General features: G+C 42.5%; 1 protein-coding gene across 1 annotated transcript; it reads left to right on the top strand.

The window, feature by feature from the left end:
• Nucleotides 1-236: 236 nt before the first annotated feature.
• Nucleotides 237-26138, top strand: rhbdf1a (rhomboid 5 homolog 1a (Drosophila)). The gene is made up of 18 exons (XM_053337950.1): nucleotides 237-531; nucleotides 17463-17607; nucleotides 17715-17854; nucleotides 19953-20166; nucleotides 20466-20672; nucleotides 20887-21009; nucleotides 21150-21313; nucleotides 21729-21980; nucleotides 22107-22218; nucleotides 22336-22410; nucleotides 22497-22658; nucleotides 22770-22870; nucleotides 22965-23028; nucleotides 23179-23273; nucleotides 23385-23460; nucleotides 23781-23881; nucleotides 24746-24899; nucleotides 25104-26138. The coding sequence occupies exons 2-18, from the start codon at nucleotides 17491-17493 to the stop codon at nucleotides 25521-25523; spliced, it is 2577 nt and encodes an 858-aa protein (XP_053193925.1). The 5' UTR covers nucleotides 237-531; nucleotides 17463-17490; the 3' UTR covers nucleotides 25524-26138.

The following is a 26138-nucleotide window of genomic DNA, read 5'->3' as shown; positions in this document are numbered from 1 at the left end:
ATATAAAAGTACCTTGATTTCAGTCCCCTGACCCATCTCTGGCTGACCATATCGCTTAGTCACCGTCGTGAACCGGGGGAAGCAGCGCCTCCCTGTGTACACACGGATTGGTTGTTGACGGGCTCGCCTTCCCCAGAGCCCGTCTCCAGTCCAGGGCGGGGCTGACTCTCCGCCACACTGAATTAGGCTACAACCGGCAGAAAACTTACCCCGGGTCGATCCATGGAGCAGTGTGGGAATGCTCTATCCGTAGGTGGGAAGCAGAGAACCGGACGGCAGCGACAATTCGGCTACATCACCCTGGACTGCCTCAGCTGCTGGTGTGATCAAGAGTGACCAGATTTAATAGCGCAGCACCGGGGCTCGGCTTAAAAACATCTGCGGGGTTGGGAAAAAAAAGAAAGAAGAAGAAGCGCGTCTATTCCTGCGCCGCTGTCAGGATGATGTGACAAGTCACTCGTCCGCTTCCTGGGGAAAAATCTGAGGTTTCTTTTTCACCACTGGAGATCATCTGAGCTGGTTGTTAAAAGGGTAAGTTGTGACAATTTTTTTTTTCCGTGACTGTCTCCTCTAGTCGCCCATACGGAAGGCAGTAGCCGGGGGAAGCACTCACGCGTCGTGATCGAGGAGGAAAAAACGATTGAATTGAATCACTGGTCAATTGGTCGACATATGAAGCTTTCAGATACACGCAGTGAGCAGAGCATCGTTTAGGTTACACTATGCTGTGCATTTTACGCATCTTGTAGTGGAGTTTTAATTGTGAAAGTAGGCTATTTAAAGTGCTCTAATTGGCTGTACCTATAGGCCTGGACACCTTTAAAAAAAAAAAAAAAAAAGTGTGAAATACCCAACATCTTTAAGAGGTGCTGAAGTGGAATTAATGAGGTGTGATTTTGGCCTCATGTCTAAAATGAGACACAGCCTGAGAAGCTACATTACTTCTTTTTTTTTTGTTTTTTATTTTTTACCTAATCTAAATTTAGCTAAAATCAGAACAGATTATTGTCATTAGGGCCACATGAGCCAAATGCTTTATGGTTTAAATTTCAAGAGCAGGCCAACATTATTTAATTTAGCTGGAGGCTGATGGGAGATAGCTCAGCCCAATTGTAATTTTACATCAAGGAATGAGCGTAAATGACTATGTTGATGAATCACGCAGCAACATTATGGGTAAAGTCACATCATGACATCACTCATTCTTGTCATCTTCCTCCCACTCCTTCTCTGACTTCTCCTCCTCCTCGTCCTCCCTCCTCCAACCTCCTCCTCTTCAACGATCTCCTGCTCATCATCAGCATCAACATCATCTTCCTCCAGGCAATTGTGAATGTTCATGTGTTTCAAAATGACACATTTCCTTTGCTACAGCATAGATGCCTACTTGCAGATGTTAGATAATTCATGAGGGAAATGTGGGTGAAAAGAGCAGCAAACAGCACGTGCTGCTTATATCACCTCCCTGCACTCGACCCCTTTGAACCTGAAAGAAGAGTTTATTCCGTAGATCTTTTTTTTTACTCTTTGTTTTTGAATTGTGGCTTTCATCAGGCACTGACACATGGTGACTCAATGTGAATGTGACCCATAGCAGACAGTCTCAAAAGGCTTCAAATTCCACAAAATCATACGCATGGTGAGGCCAACTAAATGTCTAGATGTGACTCATCGGAGGTTGACGGCTGCATGCATATTATCAAACTGCAATCTTGTTGACATCAGAAAGGTTACGCGCTGCAATGTCCTACAATACCTGAGCAGACTGAAGTGAAACTATAGACGTACTGTATTAGAAACTGCTGAGTTATTTTGGCAGACAGAACATAGGAGCACATGGCCTGGTTTGTGTGCCCAGTGTTCCTGAAACCTTATCACATGGAGGTGGGTCGGAGAGAGGGGGTGGGGGGTGGTCATGGCTCTGGGTGATGTAATCTCACCAATAAAGCAGAGCCCTGATGTGTGATAGTGGTGTGATAGCTCATCCTCTGTATCTGCTCCAACTGTACCCCAGAGAGAATATTCCCTGTGTGAGTGTTTGAATGTTTATGTGGGTGCATGTGGGTACGTGATACTTGGACAGGGCTGGGAGTAGCTCTGCTGAGGCAGGTGGACCATCCAGGCTGCCCTGTGTTGACTGGCTGGTATTTGAGTTTTTCAGGGGGCTGCTGAGGGGACCACACTGTAGTCATGCCTGCATGACTCATGGCGCGGTATCTGTCTGTCAGTCTGGCCAAGTTCACAGTCCGCTACAACTGCTCCATGCTGTTGCCTTCTAAAGAGCTACAAAACAAGATTGTACACTCAGTGGTTATGTTATCAGCCTTCATTCCATTTGTCGCCATTTATCAAGAGATATATCTTTCTATACATCTCAAAGCATGCAGGAGTGTGCAATGGCACCACGGTGATCTTTTGCATATGTGGCTTAATCACTTCAAGATGATGTATCTACAAGTAGGACACAGTTATTTAGCACAGATTGGGCTCTCTTTGTAGATTTGATGCTCTGGTGAGAAGATGAAGCAGACCTCAGTAGAAATACTAAGCGGCTATAGATTTTGTCTAAGAAGCCCTCTGAAATCTGAAATCTGCTTGTGCCCTGAACACGAGTGTACTCTCTGTGATTGTTGGTCATTTTCTCCAGTCTCTGGACACAGTTTTTTCTGAGTTGAGATGAAACGAGCGTCACAGGGCCGAACAGTTCCATGTGTGCAGAGCGCATTGCTTCTCTACATAACCTCAGGCTGTTTCACCAACGAGCACATCTGTACCACGAGTTGAAAAGTTGTTCACTTGAGAATCCTGTTTACCAAGTGACCTGATGTTTACATTTCTACTGACCATGTAGAAGTTTGCTCTGATCATATGATGGAAGATAAGCACATGGTGTACTTTTGCAGCGACCGTATAAAGTCTGTAAGTCTGTCTCTGGAGTTCACTATATAGCATAATATATCAATTTATACCTTTTAGGATAATCTTATAATTCTGCACAATTTTCATTTAAGCATTTCACTTTGATCCCGATTTTCCTTATGACTTTTGATGTTGCATTTTTTGCATCTGCTTATTCCAGCTTATCATTTAACCTTCTTACTTTCAAGTCACCATTTTTTTTTATGGCTGCACCATTAAACTTAGTGGATTCATAAAATTATTATAGACGTTTTCATCCTGCTTTTTACTGCTACTTGTTTATTCTTATTTATCATCTTTTGAACCTAACGTATTTCACTCAGACTGTCATGCATGTGTCATCACAGCCAGTGTCTGCTTTGTTTCAGGATGTTCAGGATGTTTCCTTGGTTGATTTGTGAATGTGGGGCAGGGCAGCCATATCTGCAGAGGTAAAACATGCGAGCAAACTTGTTCTGCTTCTTTAGAGACAATACACAGGCTTTCCTGCTTAATATATTGGTTACAACTGTTCCCACAAGCAAACTCAAGCAGACATTAGCTTAAAGGCACTCCAGGTATGGTTTTACAGGGGATTGATGGTGAGAGAGCCCACAGGCAGTGTTTGATCTTGTCCTCGCTGCTACTCGCTCAGCTTTTACCTTTCTGACTTTGATGTGGTTTTGGGTTTTGACGAAGTTGTCAGTTGAGCAGCATCAGTTATTGTCTTCACATGTCAAATATTGCGGTATGTGAGGAAGAACAGAAACAGTGTTGTAGCTCTATTGCCTGCTGTGCATGTTGGTGGTGGCATGATGCAGCGGCAGCCATGACAGTGAAGTCACTTGTGATGTAATGCTGTAATGCAGCAGCAGCAGGGCTATTTCAGGCCTACCTCTGAGCCTCCAAGACCTTCGTCTGCCAACATGCCAACCTGCCCTTCTCTCAGTCAGCACCTCATCTGTCATGAGCCAGACAGCCATACATGAACCGGCATTCACGGGAATTACTAGAAACCTTTGATGCGTAGGTTTCAAGAAAAATTTGCAGGCATGACCATGAAAATATAGGTTACTATGAATTGTTTTCACAGTTATTTGTTTGAAGCCAACATTAGGCTGTGGCAGAGATGAAAACATCTAATTTAGGGTTGGTAGTTACAGGGTGTTTTTGGTCCTTTTGCTCTCACATGGTGTCTGAGGCTGGTTAACCTCAGGGCAAAGCTCATTTTCAGGGTTATGGGAATTCTGTGTGTTTCCCAGAAGGCCGTCGCATATAGAGAAGCAGCAATGGCTTCCTGAACTTTGATCGTCTTGGAGGCGTGTTCACAGATAACCCAGTGAATATTTTTCTTTACCTTGCACCTGGAGACAGGAATATGTAGATGTATGATCCTGGATGAAATCCTTAAGAGAAGGTTTTATTTCAAAGCTCACACAAGCTTGTATTACAGTAGTACAACTTCATGGTCAACTTGTAAAAAAAAAAAAAAAAGAAAAAAATCAATGCAGTCTCGTGTCATGTTCGAAACGCATCTAACCATTGATTTATTTATTATTAGTGCCACTTTCTATGCATCCATTGGAGGCGCGGGTCATCCAGCATTATGAATTAAAGAACTAGGTAGAAAGACATGCCAGAAAAGGATTTGCAAAAGGAAAAGGGATTTTTTTAACAATGTAGAAATGCAAAACATTTTCATAAGAATGTCTGATCATGAATAAAGTATTAAATTAATAAAGCCATTAGCGAGAAAGTGGCACTATTATTTTCATTCTTTCTGTGATGTTCAGAGAAAGGTTAGACAGAGCAGAACATTATATAACTGAGAAGATATGCAGAATATTTCATGCTTTTTTCATGTTGCTGATCCATACTGGAGACTGTGGTGTAATGCATGCTGTACGGGCCTTAAACTGCTGTGATGGCATCACTGTGTAGTGTCTGTTTACATTTTCTCAGATCATTGTCAGGTCAGAGCACCAACTCAAGGAACACCCTGACTGATAGAGTATCCCAGCACTGTTACAGTGTGGATGAGAGTGCAGTTTTAAATAGGATAGCCTTCCCCCGGCTGCACCCCCCACCCACCCCTGTCCCTCCCCGCCCCTCTATCTTTGGCACAGTCAGCCGTCATACCCACAGGCTGTGAATCCTCATTGTGTACCAGACTGCTAAATTCAAGTTGAGCATTCCCTGAATGGAGCTGCAGACACACACACACACACAGTTATATCTGGACAGTTTCAACCGTCCCACCAACATCACATACCATGCACCAAACTCACTCCAGCAGCTTTCCCAGAAATGAGGGTGTGTTCTGGACTCCACTGCGACTTGTCTTTTACTGGCTTTTTTGGAAGAGGTGGATCTCAAAAAACGCCTTAGTCAGTGTGAATGGTATTTTCTTTTGGCTGAGATTATCCCACTTGAGTGTTAGAATACCGGTGCTGTGGGGCCACCAAAGTGCAGCTGTCACAAGGTGCATCTTTAAGGCCTATTTTCATATTAAGTTGATGTACAAATTGTACAAATAGATTTCAGTTAATCCGTTAGACTGTGTTTGATTTTTGTCAGTCAGACGGCTTGAAGTGGCACCAAGCCAGGCGCCATTGGCATATTTGAACAAGTACCTGATCCTGTAACTCTACTTTCCTTTTCTTTCCTGCTTCTGCTTCTCTTCACACTCGTGCCAACTTTCCCTTCCAATTGCCAGCTGACAGAATTTGCAATGCGTACGCCAGGGAAAATGATGTAAAGTCTCTAATTTATGGTGCTCAGTTGGTCACGCCCAGTTATAGTTAAGGCATCACGCAGAAAGCCTAACATGTTGTGAGGCATGTGCATTGAAATCGCAGCAAAATCTAACAAATGAACGCTAATGCAAATTCAAATGCAGTTTATTCCTGGAGACTCTTTTTATAGTTTAGTTTCACATCTCTAATCTGAATGGGACATTCTGTCTCTTTAATGACGTTACATTTCCTGATTATTTGTCACTTTTTTTTTTAAATACTTTTTTTAGGTTGTCAAATCCAACGGTAACGAGGCGTCCCTTGTGTCCTATGTGTTCTGTGAACTGGGGAAAAACTGACTTTATTTCCATGAACAAAGAGTCTATGTATTTTCTTCAGTTAAATCAGCAGTAAGGACGCCTCCCCCTCACTGGGTCTATGAGTGTCCCAGAGGACCTGCCCCGGCCTTCCCCAGTTTTCCTGTGCTTTTGTCGGGAGTTTTCCACACAACTCTCGGCCCAGCTGCATGGTTTCATTCTTCCTCCTTACCCCCCACCCACCCTTCCCCCCCTCATCCTCACTTTTACATCTCCTTCATCCCAGCTCGGAGACCCTGGCTTCACCTCTGGGTGTTCCCCTGGGTGCCCGCTCACTTCCGCTACATCCTATATCAGCGTCTAGATTATTAGCCAGCAAATACACAAAAGCATGACATATTGAATGAAATGCGGCAGTAAATGGATGTCAGAGAAATGAAAATTATATTTTAATTGATTACTGACCAGACGAGATTTCCTCTGTTGCGCACTTTTAGTCCAGAATAAAACCTGTTTGTATGTTTTGCAAATAACATCCTGAATGATGTGACTGCCGTGGTCCACCCGTTTTTTTCTTGTTATCGTATCCTCTTCAAGTTGATAGTACTTTAACAGAAGAACAGATGGGATTAGTGTCAAGTAGAGGAATTCCTAAAAGATGTGAAATTACACTAAATATTACCTTCTTTTACTGTATTGTGTTCACTTGTTTGAAAAGATCATCATTATGAGACTAATGAGGTGAAACTTAAAGACTGTCATTCTGTAGCTTTTATGAATCACTGTATCCAATGAAAATGTTAGCCAAACCAGCGATTTAACACATACTGAGTAACACGTAAGTCTCAATGGTCCAAACGATCTGAATCATCTTTCTTCCAATGCCAGTCATAGAAACGGCGCCACCTTGATGAGTGATTTTCACTTGTTTTGACACCAAGGCTAAAATCTCACCTCACATCTAACTGAGTCACTGACCCACAATCTACGCTCGTCACAGCCCTGCCAGAATGTCTTGTGACCCACATTGGTGTTACACCACAGTGACTGAGTAACTGTCAGACCCACAGATTTCTCCTGTGGGCTGGAAAAGTCAGAGACTACATCAGAAACACATTGTTTGCACAGTTAATTTTAGTACTTTTTTTTCGCACAATAGAGCAGCGTGAATGTTGTAGTTGATGTATGTGGGATTGATTTGTGTGTTCTTCCCACCACTTGCAGCGGTGGGAACTAGAAGTGATAGTGTAGCTGTGAATAAGCACTTATCTGTTAATCAAACAACCTCCACGGGTCATGTAGAGCTATAGCTAAACTTTGTGTATGTAAGACTCATTTTAATGATGCCGCTCCTGCTTTTCTTTCATCCGTATATTTGCCTGTATAACAGATGAAAGAGATTCAAATATGGGAGCTTTATTAAAATGACCTAGTTGTTGTGTGCAAAAATGGTTTCCCCTCCCTCCAATCCACAGGGGATCATGAAGACTAAGTAGATCTCTGTAGCTGTTGCCTCTGCGAAAACCAAATAAAATTCTCCCGCCTGTGCAGAATAGTTCGTACTGTCATCCCAACAGAACATCTGGCTCATATGTGACACTCAATATGTTTTCGTGCACATAGAGATGACCTCAATTGATATTCCCTGTCCTTCACTTGACTGTCGACTCAGGTTGTGCTCACCCACATAAACCTACTGCACGCTCGTAGACACACATGCACAAGTGCATACGTAAACATATTCACAGCCCCCAGTGGTGAAAATCAATGCAGTAAATCGATAATGTGTACTGTGGGCTGTTACCGGCCTGCAAATCTTTCAAGAAGACATTTTCTGAAATTGCAGGTGAAGGTTGCATCCATATGAGGCTTTTTAGTAATTTCAGCAGGTGTCTAAAATTAAAAGATTGAAAGGATAAAAACCTTAATTAGACCTCGCTATGAAAGTTGAGTCTATAAACATTTATGAATCAAATTATTATAAGAATAGGATGGGCTCAAACGTGTTTGATTTCTTTCCGTGTGTATTTATGAGTGTTTCATATATTTTTCTTACACATGTGACATTGTTGGTATTTGAGATAAAAATGTGTTCCTAATCTTGTTGATACAGGTTCATTTTAGTGTTGACATTGCAGGCCTAAAGAGCAACAAGAAAATAACTGAAGTGGGGTTTTTCCACTGATAAGTAGTTTTTTTCCACCTGAAAAGTAACATTTTAATCCTCGAATTCCTAAGAACAGAAGAGTTAATATTCACTGTAATTGTGTGCTGCTTGGTAAAGTGGTTTGGTTTGAGCTCGACCAAAATTGGATTGTGTGTTTTGGAAAAGCTCTTTTAAATTAATCAGTTTGTTCACCTCTGAAGTTGTTTGTCATCACAGCATGGATTGCTTTACCATTTGCAATTTTGTAATTTCATAAAAATTCAGTTTAATCAGAGGTGTTCTTATCCCCTTCAAAAAAAAACCCTCTAAGTGCCAATTTAGGGATTGACTTTGAAAATCTCTTTCAGAAATTACTAGACAACTTTCATTCGTTCCCCTGCCTAAATCCATGCTAATATGGCTAATTCCCATTGTCCCAGAGCTACAGGCCACACTTCATCTGCTGTCTTCAATAGACGTGTCAGCTTCGATGTCACACTACGCTGAGATCCCACTCTCCAGCCGCTCTGAGTGGGCGGCCGGCCTGAAAAAAAAAAAGCACCTATTATTCTCTGAATGCAGTGACGTATGCTCTATCATGCCAGGGATGGGATGTGTATGTTTACGTGTGCAGTGTGGATGTGTTCCTGTGCATGTGAGCAAGTGTATGTTGTTTCCGTGGTCGTGTGGACCGGACATGGAGAATGCGACCAGTCTGCAGTGTGTTTCCTGCACGTCTCTCCCCCTCCTCAGCTTTGCACTTCCTTCCTCCCAGTTACTCCTCAGTAAAATAAGCAGTAACCTGACCTCAGCATGCTGGTGGTCTCCCAGAGAGGATGTGCGATGACAGAGTTGATGGCTCTCCTTTGTGAAGTATTTTTAATCCTGTTGATTGATTTGATCACGAAGATAAACCTAAACAGTTGTGATAGTAACATGACACAATCAGACACCCTGTGGTGCTGTTTTCTTTCTGTTTGTAGGACTTGATAATCTTAGCTTGGATATAGCTTTCATCCATTAAGCATTACACTCCAATACATTGTCTCTGCTTAACCCTAATGGAGTTAACTCATTGAGCCTCATCCTTAGTAATTATCTCAGCTGGGAATTTGCTTAGTGCGCCATTTCCATTGATGGAGAAATGAAAACTTCAGCCTGATCTTACTTTTTTTTGACTACGATTGCACAGTACAATGACCCTTGTTCAGTCCAGTCCACATCAGGCCTTACAATGCAGCCCTTTGTAGGCTTGATTCAGGCTGATATCATGCTGGAAACTATTTAGATGGTGATCACATGTTGTTAGGGCACGCTGTTTCTGAGATTCTCCTCTTACTCACTTAATGAGAGAATGTCAAACCTCCTGTAGACAATAAGTTACTTGTTTATAATCTCAGGACATATTTAGGAGGACTGGGAGCTGTAAGACGGATGGGTCACCTCCCTTTTTTTTGTCTAAAACTGCTTCTTTATTAAATCAACAGGTTATGTCAGACTAGGGCAGGTCAAGAGTTGAGCAATATGCTACAACCTTGTCAGAAAGTCTAATGCTAATGTTATTGAGCTCCTGATCAAGCCAAGTAGTGCAAACATTGACATTGATCATCATTTGACAACCCGTGTCTAATTTGGAAACCTAATTGGGAAATTAAAGTGTTTCCATGCTTTGGAAATGTAAGATTTATGAGACTCATTATGTGTAAAATAAAAAAAACCTCATTATTTGTCATATGCAGGCAGAATCTTAGTCTAATCTGATTGCTTTTCATTCTTCATGACCCTATCAGCAGATTTAAGTATTATATTATATATATATTTATTAAAAAGGCTGATTCACTGCAAAGCAAGATGTGAAACTGCAGCTATAATTTATTTGGCCACTTAAGCTGTTGGCTTTAAACATCTGCTGTAGCTATCTTAGCCTCTGGGATGAAGTCAGGTCCTTGGGAGTATCATGGTCTTGTTGAATTTCATTAACTACCCTCAACACGCTTTTGTGACTACTGTGCTCGTCATGCACGAACTTCCTATGACCCAGTGTGGAGGTGTATACAAGGTTTCAGGAGCTGCTGGTTTTTCCCACTGTGTGGTCGGCAGTGAGCGTCTTTGTAAAGTACAGCTGGAGATACAGCGAGTTGAAGATAAGCCTCTATGGCAAACAAAGAGGTTTCAGGTCTGGCAGCTGGAGCCACAGACTAAAACTAACTGCTTATCAACTACATTTTCCCAAAGTAGTGAAGGCCGTTTCTCCTTGAGTTGATTCAACAGGGTGTTACCTGATCTAACCGACATGGTCAGAGTTTTTACTGTCTGTTGTAAGCTGCTTCCTCAAGATTACAAACACAAGCACAGTTCTACCCTGAGACATGATACAGATTCACTAAGTGAGTCTATTTTTCCACTGAATTGAAGACAGGCCTTTGCTATCTGCTGTTCTGAGCTAAAACAGGCCCTTAAACAATACAGAGAAAAGAGAGAGACTTCAGCTAAGGGGCCTCAGCTATGTGCAGCTACCTGTATGTGCACAGCAGCTCCAGTAGGACATCTGTAATAAATAATTCACTTGTTCGGAATGATTAAATAATTCAAGAGCTGAATTAGCCATGTGCGTGATAATGTTTCACTCGTATTGCAAAAAAACTAAGTTTTTGTGCAAAGTTGATATTCCCTCGGCTGATATTCTGTTTGTAAACACACTGAGATTAGGGTAACTATATCTTGGTTTCTGTTTATTGTTAACACATCTCACCGCTGCTTCATGATTTCCTGAGCAGGATATTGCTTCACGGTGAAAGGCAGAGTGTTGTGCTGATAAAATAACCAAGCACAATATTCTAGCGTTGCTGGCAGTACTATGGCAAACAGATATTGCTTCTGGTGGTGTTCATTTCTAGTACGGAAATAAAAGCATCCAGCTTTATAAAACTGGTTTGATGTGCACGGCTTTTGAGAGGTGTTGTCATGAGCGCTTTTGTCAGTAACAGCCCAGAGATCTGAAGCAGGATGTTTTTTATGTTGGTCCACAGTTTCATCCAGCAGTACATTTGAAATTGAGTTCTATAAATACACCACATGCACAGAGACCGCTGTTAGAAGGCCATTTATACTTTCATGAGCTATTCATATCTCTGGCACTCGATCCTGTCGTTTAGTAAACAGTGTTATGACAGTGAGGGAGCCTGGCAATGGACCTGATACAAATCTGTCACTTCAAACTGAAACCACTGAGACTAAAAGGTTAAGTCTCCATTGTAAAATTTCCCCCCCCCACCCCACGGCTGCTGACGGCCTGAGCTGAAAACATTAGAAAAGGCATGCTCCGCCCTTCTTGGCTAGGTCTGTCAGCTATGCCCACCCTGAAACACCCACCTTGCCAGTCACAGCCGCCGCCCAACATGCCTACCCCTCAGCTAGCCGTGACACTTGATCTCAGGGTCAGCTGCGACAGATATTTCTGCTGTCTGTGTGTGTGTGTGTGTTTTTTAATGTCATAAGAGCTGGTTTGGTGTGACAGCCTGTCACATGTCACTAGGGCCAATTCAGATGACTGTAGCTTCGCTGGTGCTCAGTTGCACTTCACTTTCTGGCCTGCGGCTGTATTTTCTCACTGTGAGATGGCCAGAAAAGAAGATATTCGGAGCTGAGAAGCTTTATAGGCCAGTTCATGCTTTCCATATCCGTGTGGCCACCCAAAATTTGTGACTGTACCCTCAGTTAGCCTGTACTGAGGACCACAGCTCTGTTTTATTTGTGTTATGTGTGGAAGCCATATTAGTCACAATATGTTCATAGTCTACAGTGAAGCCAGAAAAGAAGAGAGACATCAGAGAAACTCAGTACTTATCTCAACTTCTACAACTGTTGTAGTCACCAAGCATTAATGTATGCTCTGCACTATAACATGTTTATTTTTAATGCCTGTTCTGTTTCGCTTGTTCTGTTCTCTTCAGTCAAATGAAATATCAGTAGCTTTGTAGTTTTGTCAGCTTCTTAATTCATGCCGGTCTGAAGTACGATGTGCTATATAAAGATCAAAAGCCTCGTTGTGCAATTAATGTGCAGATGGGCCTCAGATGTCTCCAGGACCAACACGAGACACATGCCTGCAGTGTTATTAAGTGCAAAGGTTTTAAGTTTAGATCATCTGTCAGCCTGTATTGCCAGATCTGTTTCTGTTTCATATTGTTTCACACATGCCCCCACCCACTCACTGAATGACTGTGGTCATGAGTTTCTGCTCATCATTATGCAATCCCAGTTAAAGGAACTGGAACTACCATATAATGATGTTGATTTTGCAATGGCAACTTTAAACTTGTCGTATTGTGTGTCTTTTTTTATTTTAACCATAAAATTTCTAGTTAAATGAGAGCAGGAGAAAAAAAAACTTAGGGAGAGTGACTGCCTGAATAGCCTAGTTTCCCTCCATTGTTTCCAGTGTCAAGTCTTGCCTCAGCATGGAGTGAGACTTAAGAAACAATGGATGGTAGGAGCATTTATAGTAAGTGACTAACATTTAAAGAATGAAGAAAACATAACATAACCCATATCAGATTTACTGCAAGGTAATAATCTATTAATTAGTCTAGAACCAGTCACATTACATTAAATCGCAGCAATAATAAAAATACGTAGAAAATATTTAGGTAAAACTACACTTGGAGCCGAAGCAGTCAAAAGGTTGACCTGTAGTGAACAGAGATAAGCAGAAACATGCATGAAGATCAGGAAGATGAAAAAGGGAAATGAAGCACGAAGACTTGAGGTCAAGAAGTGCTGCAGCTCTCCAAGATAGCTCAAGAATGAGGTATCTGGACTTCTCACTACCCGGATTAATGAGGTCATACATCATGGAGTCTGTCTGTGAATGCTAGGCAGCAATTTCTCGGCTCTGCTGTCCACTCAGCCTCCGTAACCTCTCCCCGGAGCAAGCAGGGCCCTACTTGGCCAACCACCTGAGGCTCTGTCAGCCTCAATGACAGCGGCTCTGTCAGCCACCCTCAGTGTGGCTGTAGCAAGCCTGCCGCCTGTAGAGGAGCGCATAGCAGTGGAGTACACACAGTACCCGGAAACCAGCCAGCTCCTGTCCATAATGGTTAGACTTCATGTGGTTTCCTGCTCTGCCATTTCAGCCTGGTGCATTTTCAGCCAGAGGTCTTGTGGAATGTGGGTATGGCATGCACTGAGATTACAAATGGCCCTGAATAGAAGATTTCAAGAATGTAGGAATATTTCACAATGCCATCATTATTTTTTTTAAAACATTTGATACAGTAGAGTCACATGCACTTTGATAATGGACTGCATAGGTATGCTCGTATGTGTTCAGTTCAAAAGGCTATGTGACCATTATTTCTCTTCATGTGCAGCAGGAACATGAGCTGGAGATTTTAAACAAGCCTCAGCAGAAAAGATGATGGATCCAATATAAAAGAGGCCATGGCCAGATTACTGTTTTATTTATGATGAATGTGAAACAGGAGGGCAATGCTGACATGCCAGCCTCTCTGCATATTTGAAGCGAAAGAAGGGTTGGAGAAAACTGGTTATGTTGTACACAATGAACAAGCACAAAAATGAAGCAGTAGCACTTCCCCCACGCCCCCTCAACAAGCTGTTTCTGTTCATTGTGTTCAAGGTGGCACTAAAAGCTCCATCCACTGAGCCCATCTTCTGTCTGTCTTAAAGCATCACCTGTGACAGCTGGGCCGCTATTGTCATAAGCCAGTGCCCCTCTCTGCATGACTGGAGACCATTTACCAAGTAATTATATTAAATTATGGCATGGAAAACTTTGCTGGGCTTGAGTTTGTATGTATAACGTAATACAAAAGATTGCAGCTCCCCAGACACACAGAGAGAGAGAGTGTTAGTTATGCCTGTCAACCCCAGTCATTCTGGCCTACTGGACGTCCTTGCACCTGGAGTAATGTCAGCTTGTCCTCTGTGTTTTGTCCGCCTGTCTGTCTTGCCCCCACCTAATGGAGAGAAGACATGGCACAGAGAAGCCTCAAAATTAAAAACAATCCATGCAGGGTCGCCTTGTGATTGAGTCGGAAGTGTTATTTTCTCACAAGGACCAAACGACGGCTGGAAGCCAATCTTGCAAGGCGCTGTGCGGAGTGATAGGCGTGGGTGTTTTCCCTCTTTAGATGTGAATCGTGAAGTCAAAACAAATCTTTTTGAGAAAGTAGATTAAATCACGGTGGCCTAAAGAACATGGGTCTCAAATCAGCAATGGGAATGTAAACACTGTGGGAAACTATTACACGCTTTGAATTGCAGGCATACAACATATCAGCTAGAAAAAAAGTCACCATCACCTTGAGAGTAAGATAAGACAGTATGGCACATTAGCTAAGAGGTTGGTCAGGTTGAATTATTTGAATAGCACAGTCTTGTCACACAAAGTTATTGCTTGACTGATTTTCTTTCACCATTGAACTTGACCATGGACAGATAACACATGCTGTCATAGGAGAGCTAATCCTCCAGCCTGGATAATTGCCAAACAGAATTCAATCAGGTCTCCTTTTCCCCCAAGGATATCTCTGCTTTTTGAAGGTCTTCCTGCCTATAAGGGCCCATTTTCTTCAGACAGGGTTCAGCCTCGAGTCCTTACCTTCTCTGTGTCGTGATTTCTAATTATTGTCTGATGGAGAGATGAGGGACTTTTAGCACGCACTCACTGTGAGAAATGAGTTGGTGGCTGTCGTAGCCATGCTTACGTTTGAGAGCTGACTATGCCAACTGTTCCAGCTATCCTCCTCCTGAGACACGAGTCGTGGGCCCGTGCCGCCTCATCTGCCATGTTGACTTTGGAGGAGGATGAGAGAAAAGAGAGAGAGAGAGAAAGAGAGAGTGAGACTTCCAAGGCAGTTGAACGTTGGAGGTTTACCTTGGGCTGTGACCAAATTCTCTTACAACCCACTGATCAACAGGCTAATGGAAAACCATAACAATAGCTGCATGGACCAAATTTTGCTGACATCTTCTGCTTCTGTTAGAATACTTTTACTTTTATTGAAGTGTTTTACAGTGTTTCCTGCTGTGTGAGATACAGATGTTCAGTTGTGGTTCTGGTCTCGCTGTTATTTAAAGAGGTCATATTTCGCCCACCCTCTCACTTCATTGAAATACTTTAGAATGTTTTTTTTATCTGTGTGGGTTTAAGTATACAGCCGACATTAAGGAACTAAGAATCTGAAATTGCCTATAAATGGCAATCACTCACACTGAGAATATATGCAAGTAGGGATGAGATGAGTGAGAGACAGCAGGGATGAAAAAAGCTTTAAAAGAGGAGGAGAAGCTAACAGCAGGGACAATAAGAGCCGCTCAGTTTGCTTCCATCTCTGGAGGACGGGATCAACACAGCATTCAGGGTAAACAGACTTAAAGCAGGAGGAGCCAGAGCTGAGGCAATCAAACAATGTTTAGCATGGAGGGGAATTAGATTCTCTCATTGCCTTATTTCAGTTCAGTCCCAGTCTGTTCCAATCTGCAGCCCTGGAGCTGATGCCCCCCCTCCCTTCACTGATGTGCTCTATATCAGGAGCCCTGCTGTTTGAACTAATGGCGAAAGTAATTAAATGTCGGGTGCTCTAGCCTGGAGCGAGAGAGAGGGAGAGGGCTGTTGTTGAAACAGTGTGAGAGTATGTTGTGCACAAGCTGAGATACTGGTTTTACATTTGCATTTTCACTAACAGTGATATTTATGGTCAATTTGTGTCTGTAATGACTCCTCGCAGTCACAGTGGATTTGCTTGAAGATAACTTTGTTCATAGTCTTCCTTTATGAACACAAAACCTGTTTCAAAATGTGTCACTTTGTATTCTGTTTACTGGTCTTCATTCACCTAAAAACTGCCCTCCCCTTTGTGTCTCACACTCAGGAGACTGACTCTGCACTAGACAGCTTTGGTACATCCTGCTGCTAATCTGGTATCACAGTCCAGACAATGTCATAGGAGGTCAGGAAACATCAGTGTAAGAGCGTAATCGATGTACAAAGCCACCAGCAGATTGACAGTGTGCACTATTTTCTGCATACATACCTTTCATTTTTTCTGCTACTTGTAGCATGAAGGAAAGGTGTTAACAAATTATACAGTACATCATTGTCCTCCTGTGAACTGGTGAAATGAGAAATGTATGTCAGCGAGAGCTAGACTGTGTTTAAATATTAACACATTGGTGATGACCCCCACTGCCCTCAGACTGAGGTTTTCCTTCCGTCTCTGCTGAGATCCACTGACAACACTTCCCATCATCACTTGGTCTAAAACAGAAGCCTGTGGTGCGTTAAAATGGCAACGCGAAGCAGATGTGGTCTCTAGATGCCGTGGAGTTTTTCAAGGAGCTGGAGCTGTAACAAGAGACGCGAGGACATGACCTGGTGTAACTTCTCAAAGCCCCTGAAGTGACTGCAAGACTGAATTTGTGATGATGCCATCTTGTGAGACAATTTAACTACATTAGCCAATGAAATATAAATAACATAAGGATTTTTCAAATTAATTTGGTTATGTAACAACCCAAAACTAAGGAGACACCCTTTTTCACTTTGCAGAAAATAATCCGTATTTTGTACATCTCTTATGGTCGCAGATTGAAAATGTGTCAATCAGTGATGATGAATGCATAACTACTTTTTGTGGGTTTCGGGTAGAACCATTGCTAATGATGGTTGTGTACTGTTAAGAGAGTTCAGTTTTCTGAGGGAATTATGGGAATAGAGAAAATGACAGGAAACGAGCCACCAGGCTCAGAGAAGTGAGGTTTGTTGGTGAGACAATAAAATGAAAGGCTGGTGATAACTAGACTGCAGCTATAGGCGAGCTGTCTAATGGTGAGGTTTATTGTGCACCTCCTGTGGTCCACAGGCTGCGTCATGGGAATGCATACACAGTCATTAGGCTCTGATAGATGTCTGCTGGAAGCAGAACAACTTTTAAACACACAGAGGGATTACGTTTGATTTAAACTGTAGAATTAAGGGATTAGTTTTAAGACTGCAAACTTCCTCACTCTCCAGCACAAATATTTATTGCTTTTTTTAAATGGCTATGTGGACCGCTTTGGGGAAAGGGTAAACAGCTGTGGACTGTTCTTTGTGGTTTTCCCTTCATTATCTAAAGAGGGGAAATATGTGAACGCCCATGCTTAAATCAAATAAGGGGCCTCAGCACCCTCTTGTGTAACAATTCTGCAGCACAAACCACTGTGAGCATCATATTTTTAGCTGCAAACAATACACTTCCATTTTGATTATGCATTGTAATAGAAGTTACTACATATTACATGTGATCCTCTGAGAATCCATTATAATAACATCATCTGCTCTTTTTTTGTCTTGTCCAGCTGGCAGGCCTGGGGTGGGACAGAGAACATGGCTGAACCGCGGCGGGAGAGCACCAGCAGCCTGCAGAGGAAGAAGCCTCCCTGGCTCAGACTGGACATTCCCACAGCTCAGATGTCACTAGACGAGCCTCCCACTTTTGTTCAGGTGCCCTTTCTTACTGAATTCCATTCTCAGTTTTGTCATCCTTGGCGTCATTTTGTCGTGTCTCATATTTTGACTTTTCCTGTTATTATTTGTTCTTTCTGGTGTAGCCGGTGAAGAGGCAGGGGTTCCTGCGCAGCATCAGCATGCCAGTGGAGACCTCTCACCTCCAGTCCCCGCCCCGTGATTTCTTTGACACCCGACGGCCTGTCTTACAACGCCAGTCATCCATCACTCAGACCATAAAGAGGTAAAGGCAGCGAGCAATACAAAGGATTTATATAATATGTTTAAATGTTGATACAGTATGTGGCATTACTTTGGCAGAGTAGCATGTAAATAGTGTTTTTTAAATCTATATGCTACAGTATGTGTCTTGAGATTGCAGTTTATGGAGTGAAATGGTTTGAATATAAGCAGCACATGCTTATATGAGGTTCATGAGTTAAGTGGAGGATGTTGGCAGTCTGTATCCCTGTCTTGGCATGTAAACATTTTTTTTCCATATAACCTGAGTGTTTCTGCTTTCCTTACCTTTTTCCAAATTGCATGTCTGTTTCTCATTAACAATTATAATGTAAACTGCCTGGAAATAACTTTCCTAATATTGTAAATCTGAATGAAAAAAAGCCTTTACCTAAAAGTCTGCTTTGCTGTCTCTGCATGAGGGCTACCGCACTGTCCAGCTGCACTTTCCCTTCTCACTGCCTGTTGTTGTCTTTTCTCTTTCCTTCTCCTTTCCTCCTGTTCTTCCCCGTCACCTTTCCGGCCCTGCTCTGCCTGGTCACAACAGCAGGAGGGTGCACTTTGAGCGGATTAACACGGTGCCCATTAAGGGCCAGCGAGCTGCTCGGCGCAGCACCAGGAAACACCATTCACTCTCCAGAACCCTGCTCAGGTATGGCAGGAAGTCCCTCATAAGACAGCAAGTGTTAGGGGCAGAAGGTCTAGTGCATATTTTGTGTGTGTGTGTTTAGCTTACCAAGTTAATATTGTTATGATTTTGTTTGGTACTGTAGTAATTTTGATATTATGTAAAAAAAAAAATAGTTTCAATTCACCCACTGCCAGAAACCCACATTACAGTTACAAATATTGTTTTTCCTCATTCAGTCACTGACAGTTACCCTGATGAGTCATGTCAGTGCCACAGATTTCTTTTGAAATGAGTCATGAGGGGACTGAAAGCTGCCATGTTTCTGTTGCAAATTCCTCTTCAAAAAGTTACAGTAATGACCCATCCTGGAAGTGGGAGAGGCTGCACATTCTTGTTTCACATCTGTCAAACAGCACTCATCACAAGACATTGTTCCTTCTGAACCATTTCGTTCCTTCGTGAGCCACTGTTTTAAGATGGTCACGCAAGTTTTAGTGGACACTTATTAGATAAAGCTGCTCAACCATACTTATAGCAAGCAAGGTTAGCAATGGCGTTTTTACTGCTGCAGCAGGGAGACAAAGACAGGCACACAGATGCTTGAATAACAGCTATTAAGTCATGTCACTGACACATATTTGGGGACCAAAAGAACAGAAAGAAACAGTTTGCAGAGTTTGTGAGGAATAGATTTTAACTGAACCTCACTGAGTATTCACTCTGCAGCTGGTAATTAGAGTAGAAACAGCTAGCATGTCTCAACTTTCCTTGTGAAGGATGTTTCCACTTCTATTTCCTGGCCTCAGGGTGCAGCAACATTGTTTGCTCTGGTACTTATTAGGCTTCAACTTCAACAATGTGATTGCATGTGCATTCATCAGTGATGAGTGGGATGGGCTGATGTGGAGAGTGCCGGACGACATAAATAAAAGCTGAGAAGAATTCCTCAATCTCTGCATTAATTGGTGCGCTTTTGTCAGTTAGGATTAGGAAAGTCTCAGTAAATTGGGTTTTATTTGCAGAACTCCAGCAATCCCTCTCTTTCTCGCTCTTTGATTGAACACATGGGCTTTGGGAGAATGTGTGACACTGTACCATGAATGCAGGGTGTGGGTGTGTGTGTGTGTGTGTGTGTGTGTGTGTGTGTGTGTGTGTGTGTGTACCTGGCTACTTGTCTTTCCTTGTGTGTCTGGACAGAGACATGTCTAGGCTTGTTACCTTCACTGTGCCTATTACTGTACATGCACTATCTAGGACACTTTTTTATACCCGTGGATGTGTCTTCTTATCAGCTCCTTGCATGTTTGCCGACCTGCTCACACAGTGTTTTTAAGAGGGACTTCATAGTGGCTCTAAATCTCTTTGGAAGGTTTCACCATGCCGGGTAGCATTTAATCTATTCACAACAAATGAAGAGTGTGTGTGATAGTGCTGTAACCCAGAACTGAAGAGTCAGTGTTTATGGTATCAGGGGCACAGCGGACTGGTTCGGGGTCAGTAAGGACGGTGATGCCACACAGAAATGGCAGAGGAAGAGCCTGCGACACTGCAGCCTGCGCTATGGAAAGCTGAAACCACAGGTGATCCGGGAGATGGATCTGCCCAGCCAGGACAACATCTCTTTAACCAGCACAGAGACCCCTCCTCCCCTCTACGTCCCCTCCTCACAGCATGGCATGCAAAAGGTAAAAGGTTGCATCGGTTATTTTGTTAAATGTTGTTCTTATTTCAATCCATTTTTTGTCATATGTGATATAAGTTAGATGATTTTTAAAAACTGGCAATACAGGTGTGTATCATTCTTTAATTGATCTGGAATAAATCAACTGGGACATACACTTGGTATAGACTTCCTATATATTTTGAGCTAGTTTGCTGTGTTTAGTTGATTTTATTTACAGTTTATTTACATACAATGTCCAAGTGAAATATAGCTTTCTCTAGATATTTTTTTGGCTCTTTCAAAATTACCATTCATCCCCAGATTGTCGACCCACTGGCTCGAGGACGGGCCTTCCGTATGGTAGAGGAGGTGGATGGCTACAGCGTGCCTCAGACCCCCATCACTCCTGGTGCTGCCTCGTTATGCTCCTTCACCAGCTCCCGCTCAGGTCTCAACCGACTGCCTCGCCGACGCAAGAGGGAATCTGTGGCAAAGATGAGCTTCAGGGCCGCAGCAGCTCTGGTCAAGGTGAGTCAAAGGGATGAGATCAATTAGAGAGATTAGATAAAAATGTGTACAATGCTTTCAAAGATTAATATGTATCATAAATAAGCAGTGTACCACTGCCCTAATGTGCTTACAAATTCCTTTCTGTACTTTATTGGTCCGCAATTTGCTGTAATAGAAAGATTAGAGCTATGATTGTGTATATGAATGTAATATGTATGCTTGTGTTTCTCAGGGGCGCTCATTACGGGACAGCACTCTAAGACGGGCCCAAAGACGAAGCTTCACACCTGCCAGCTTCATGGAGGAGGACATGGTCGACTTTCCAGATGAACTGGACACATCTTTCTTTGCCAGAGTAAGGCAGACAAAACAGCATTGCTGTTGAGCTGTTGTTACTATTTAACAATGTTTATTTACTTTTAAAAACTTTACCAGATTTACCAGAGAACTGTGATATTTTGTGCATTTTCAGTATTTTCCCTCCTCCACCTCTAGGACATTCTGATGCAGGAGGAGTTGTCCACGTATGCTGACGAAGTTTTTGAGTCACCGTCTGAAGCAGCCATGAAAGAGGCAGAGCCCAGCAGCAAGAAAGATGAGACGGAGCTGACAGGCAGTGCCCTAGATAAAACAGAGCTGGAGAGAAGTCACCTCATGCTGTGAGTCAAGCTCCCATAATTTGCACTGTTCTTTACTGGAGCTTTACTGTGCAACCGCAGCCACAATGTTAGTCATTTAGGCTATTTAGGTTAATTAGCTCAAATTAGTACTGGTACAAACATTTAAAAAATAATCATTAGGACTGATCCATGTTACTGGAAAGTAGATTTCATGGTAAGATTTGCACATATTGTCCAACCAACATTGAATTAAGTGGGAAAAAAAGGAATTATGAACAAGATGTACTGCTCTAAGTCAGAAAGCAAGAGTAAATATTAGAAAAAAGATTGTTAGAATTAGGTTGAGACAAGTAATGGATGATATGATGCAGAAAAGAGGTGATGTCATCTTATTTCATAACCATTAAGCTTATATACCTCTTTTCCCCTTTGTCTCCTCTGTAAACGCGGCCAGACCTCTGGAGCGAGGATGGCGTAAAGCCAAAGAAGGAACCCCAGGGCCACCAAAGGTTCCCTTACGGCAAGAGGTGGTCAGTGTTAACGGACAGCGGCGTGGACAGCGGATCGTTGTACCTGTCAAGAAACTTTTTGCCCGGGAGAAGAGGCCTTATGGGTTGGGCATGGTAGGGAAGCTCACTAACCGTACCTACCGCAAGCGCATTGACAGCTACGTCAAGAGGCAGATAGAGGACATGGATGACCATAGGTACTGCACTGCTCCACATATCGGAATAATGAGCAATTTCTGTCTGATTCTCTCAGCGGCTGACAATGATGGATGATGAGCTGTGCTGTTCTTTTTTTAAACATGCATATTCTCTGTCTTGTCTAGGCCTTTTTTTACATACTGGATCACCTTTGTCCACTTGCTCATTACTATCTTGGCTGTATGCATCTACGGCATTGCACCGGTGGGCTTCTCCCAGCATGAGACGGTTGATTCTGTGAGTGCCCACTCAGTTGAAATGAGCATATCTTTAACCTCACTTTTACAATAATATGTGTGTGTCTACAATTCTTTTTAATTGTAATCTTTCTTGTTTGGATTTCTTCTGCTTTAGGTTTTAAGAAACAAAGGAGTATATGAAAATGTCAAGTTTGTACAGCAGGAGAACTTCTGGATTGGGCCTAGCTCGGTAAGTATGCTTCCTGTCGCTGCAGATGAAAAAGGTTACAAGCATGAAACATGTGTCTGCATTTTATCTTATCTATTCATTCTTAGGAAGCTCTGATCCACTTGGGGGCCAAATACTCTCCATGCATGCGGCAGGACAAGCAAGTGCATGATCTTATCAGGGAAAAGAGAGCTATCGAACGCAACTCTGCCTGCTGTGTGCGGAACGATCGCTCCGGCTGTGTCCAAACCTCAGAGGTGGAATGCTCGGTCTGTAAACAAACCCAATTATTTGCTTTCTGTTCCATATCCTTTATAATTTGACTACATCTTGAAACTGTGGGTTATTCTGATTCCTTCTGTCCTTTGGTTTATTTTCAGAGTACTCTAGCTGTATGGGTGAAGTGGCCGAAGCATTCCAGCACTCCCCAGTTAAATGGTAAAGACAGACAACATGGCTCAGTGTGCCATCAGGATCCCAGGTAAAGTACACCAGTAGTTCTTCCTTTTAAATCTTTCAATATTGAGTAAGTGATATTGGTTGGCGATGTGTGCTTATTGTTTGTGTCATGACAGGATATGTCTAGAGCCTGCCTCAGTATCACCTCATGAATGGCCTGATGACATCACCAAGTGGCCAGTGAGTGCATTAAAACCCTTTATAGTATACAAGGTCATAACTGCTACACTATCAGTCTCATTCAGATTCAATTTAAAGGTATTGTGTATCATTTACCCCTAGCTGTATGTTTTTATTTGTTGACTTTTGTTGTCCTTCTCTGGCTTTTAGGTTTGTACCAGGTACAACACAGGGAACCACACCAACCTGCCTCATATTGACTGTACCATCACAGGCCGACCCTGCTGCATTGGAACCAAAGGGAGGTGAGGAGAGTTTACTGTATGAACTGATGAGAAACACTTTTAATGGACTACCCAGACACATGATGGACAACCAGTTTACTTGATTACTAATTGCTGCTCATATTCTTCAAGGTGTGAAATCACATCCCGGGAATATTGTGACTTCATGATGGGCTACTTTCATGAGGAAGCTACTCTCTGCTCCCAAGTAGGCAACTCTCTCTTTATCACATACATATTTTATTTCATGAGGGGAAAAAGGAGAGAAGTTGTTGAATGCCAAAAGTGAAACATTTTTAATTTCTGCATCTGTTGAGTTTTTTGCCTGATAGAAAATATTGTGTTATTTTTACTCTGGTGCACAGATTACATTAGATGTGTAGGATGGGCATGTCTTCATTTACTGTTTTTGTGATTTCAGGATATTTTAATAGTATGTGTCATGTTTTTCCTTTCTGTGATTGATGTATTTGTGCATCTGTGGTAGTTAAAGTCTAATCAAGGACACTGTGCCCTATCCTTCCTCAGGTGCACTGCATGGATGATGTGTGCGGACTGCTGCCTTTCCTTAACCCTGAGATCCCAGATCAGTTTTACAGGCTCTGGCTCTCACTTTTCCTACATGCTGGGTGAGTTCATAGCTGTCAGGGTCATGGAAAGTAGTTTTTCCTATTTTAAGATTTGCCCAGAAAAACAAACAGACACAAATGAGAAAATAATTTGATTGCTCTATTGCATCATTTGTATTTTGAGGTAGATTTTGAGCACATTTGTTTAGCCTAGTAACTCTCAGTTAGTCAAACATGAGAGTATGATTAAAAGAAAAAAACTCAACATATGTAAAGCCTTTATTACTCAGTGGTTCTTTCAGATTATTAGTTAACTGAATGGAGATTTTTTTTAAATAAATAGTATAGAAGTAGTTCAATTGATGTATGCACATGGTGGCTATATGCAACTACTGAAAGCTATATTTTAAGTGAAAGTGATATCACCTTATCAAGTTAATCACCAGTGGTTGCAGTTAAATGTATTCAGTTATAGTTGCTCCTAGTGTACTTCTGTATGTCATTAAATCATGCAGACAGACTTCTTCATCTCTTACAGTTATATACTATGTGTGTATATATGTATATTTATATAATTATGTACTGTATATCAGACTGACAGCAGTACTTTGGTGCAGTTCAGACCTGTCAGTCAAGTCAGCACAAAGAGCTGACCTCACAGTTAAGAGGAACAGTGCTTCATCTTAATGATGTCTGTTATCCGTCTCCTGGGTAATTAAATAAAGTGCCCTCACTACATAAACTCATTAAGCTTAAACTGAGATAGAGAGTGATTTTTTTTTGATAGGTGAAGTTATCTCGGTCAGCTGTTAAGGGGTTTGCCACTTCTACACAAAGGGATTATCTTCCCAACACGTGCTACTTTTCACCTACATACGTCACATTGCACATACATGAGCACTTTGTCCAATGTTGTCCTCCCAGGATCCTTCACTGCCTGGTGTCGGTGGCTTTCCAGATGACCATCTTGAGAGACTTGGAGAAGCTGGCGGGATGGCTGCGCATCTCAATCATTTACATCCTCAGTGGCATCACTGGCAACTTAGCGTCTGCCATCTTCCTGCCCTACAGAGCAGAGGTGATCATCAGTCTCATTCACCATAAAGTATCACTCTGCATTTATGAGTCAGTTTATGTGTCTCTCTCTGGGGAGTCATCCAATATCTTAACAACACCATATAATGCAAAGAACTTGTAACTCATGTAACTCAATTTTCATGAATATTTAGAGCTGTCATCTTAGGCTTACTTACTTACTCTCTCTCTCATGTCTCTGTCTCAGGTGGGGCCAGCTGGCTCTCAGTTTGGGATCCTGGCCTGCTTGTTTGTGGAGTTGTTCCAGAGCTGGCAGATCCTGGCCCAGCCTTGGAGGGCCTTCACCAAGCTGCTGTGTGTGGTGCTCTTCCTTTTTGCCTTTGGGCTACTGCCCTGGATCGACAATTTTGCCCACATTTGTGGCTTCATCTCTGGCTTTTTCCTGTCGTTCGCCTTCTTACCCTACATCAGTTTTGGCCGCATGGACCTGTACCGAAAACGCTGTCAGATCATCGTCTTCCTGGTGGTGTTTGTCGGGCTCTTTTCAGGCCTAGTGGTGCTCTTTTATGTCTACCCAATCAAGTGCGAATGGTGCGAGTTAATCACCTGCATCCCCTTCACAGACAAATTCTGCGAGAAGTATGACCTCAACGCTCACCTCCACTGAAGTGTGAACACAGCAGGAAGGCATCAGGTCAAAGGCTGTGGTGCTGACAGATGATATCAGCCAGTCTGTGTCTCCACTCTGCCCCTGTGTGGCTTGGGGATCATCCCCATCTGTGAACTATGACAATGTGCTTGTGTGTTCTTTTTTTTACTCTGTCAAGTATAAATACCTATGCCACTCATATGGACTTCTTTTAATCACCTCCCTGTTCACCGACAGTCATTGTCGCTCCTTCACTGTCCAGTGAAACAAAGGTATGGCACTTCTGAACCTCATCAGTGCTCCCAGCTGCCCTTTACATGTCAGGCAGGAATTACAGAAGCCAGCACTGGTACAGAGAGAAGGGTTTTTTTTACATTCACACTCCAAACATAGGTTTTATTATTATTATTATTCAGGCAACCTCATACAGAAGCAGGGACAAAAAAATCAAATATTGATACCTTTGGTGCCTTGTTGATAAATGTACCAACTACTGCCATATTTTTGTTACATTATGCTGAGCACTCAAATGTTTTCTTTCATTTGTTTATTGCTTCTCAAGAAGTGATGATTGTTTTGAAAATGGTAGTGTTTTAGCTACCTGTCTACTCACGTAACTGAAAACAACAGTAA

Source organism: Scomber japonicus, chromosome 18 (assembly GCF_027409825.1).
Source record: "Scomber japonicus isolate fScoJap1 chromosome 18, fScoJap1.pri, whole genome shotgun sequence".
NCBI classification, from domain to species: domain Eukaryota; kingdom Metazoa; phylum Chordata; class Actinopteri; order Scombriformes; family Scombridae; genus Scomber; species Scomber japonicus.
Note: the sequence above shows the minus strand (reverse complement) of the source record. Positions and strands in the feature narration are given on the sequence as shown.

What these genes read in the sequence shown, in the direction of transcription:
- rhbdf1a (XM_053337950.1), top strand. Translation starts at nt 17,491, where the DNA reads ATGGCTGAACCGCGGCGGGAGAGCACCAGCAGCCTGCAGAGGAAGAAG. An exon ending in ATGACATCACCAAGTGGCCA is followed by an intron (nt 23,029 to 23,178) that starts GTGAGTGCATTA and finishes TCTGGCTTTTAG; the next exon opens with GTTTGTACCAGGTACAACAC. An exon ending in AAGCTACTCTCTGCTCCCAA is followed by an intron (nt 23,461 to 23,780) that starts GTAGGCAACTCT and finishes ATCCTTCCTCAG; the next exon opens with GTGCACTGCATGGATGATGT.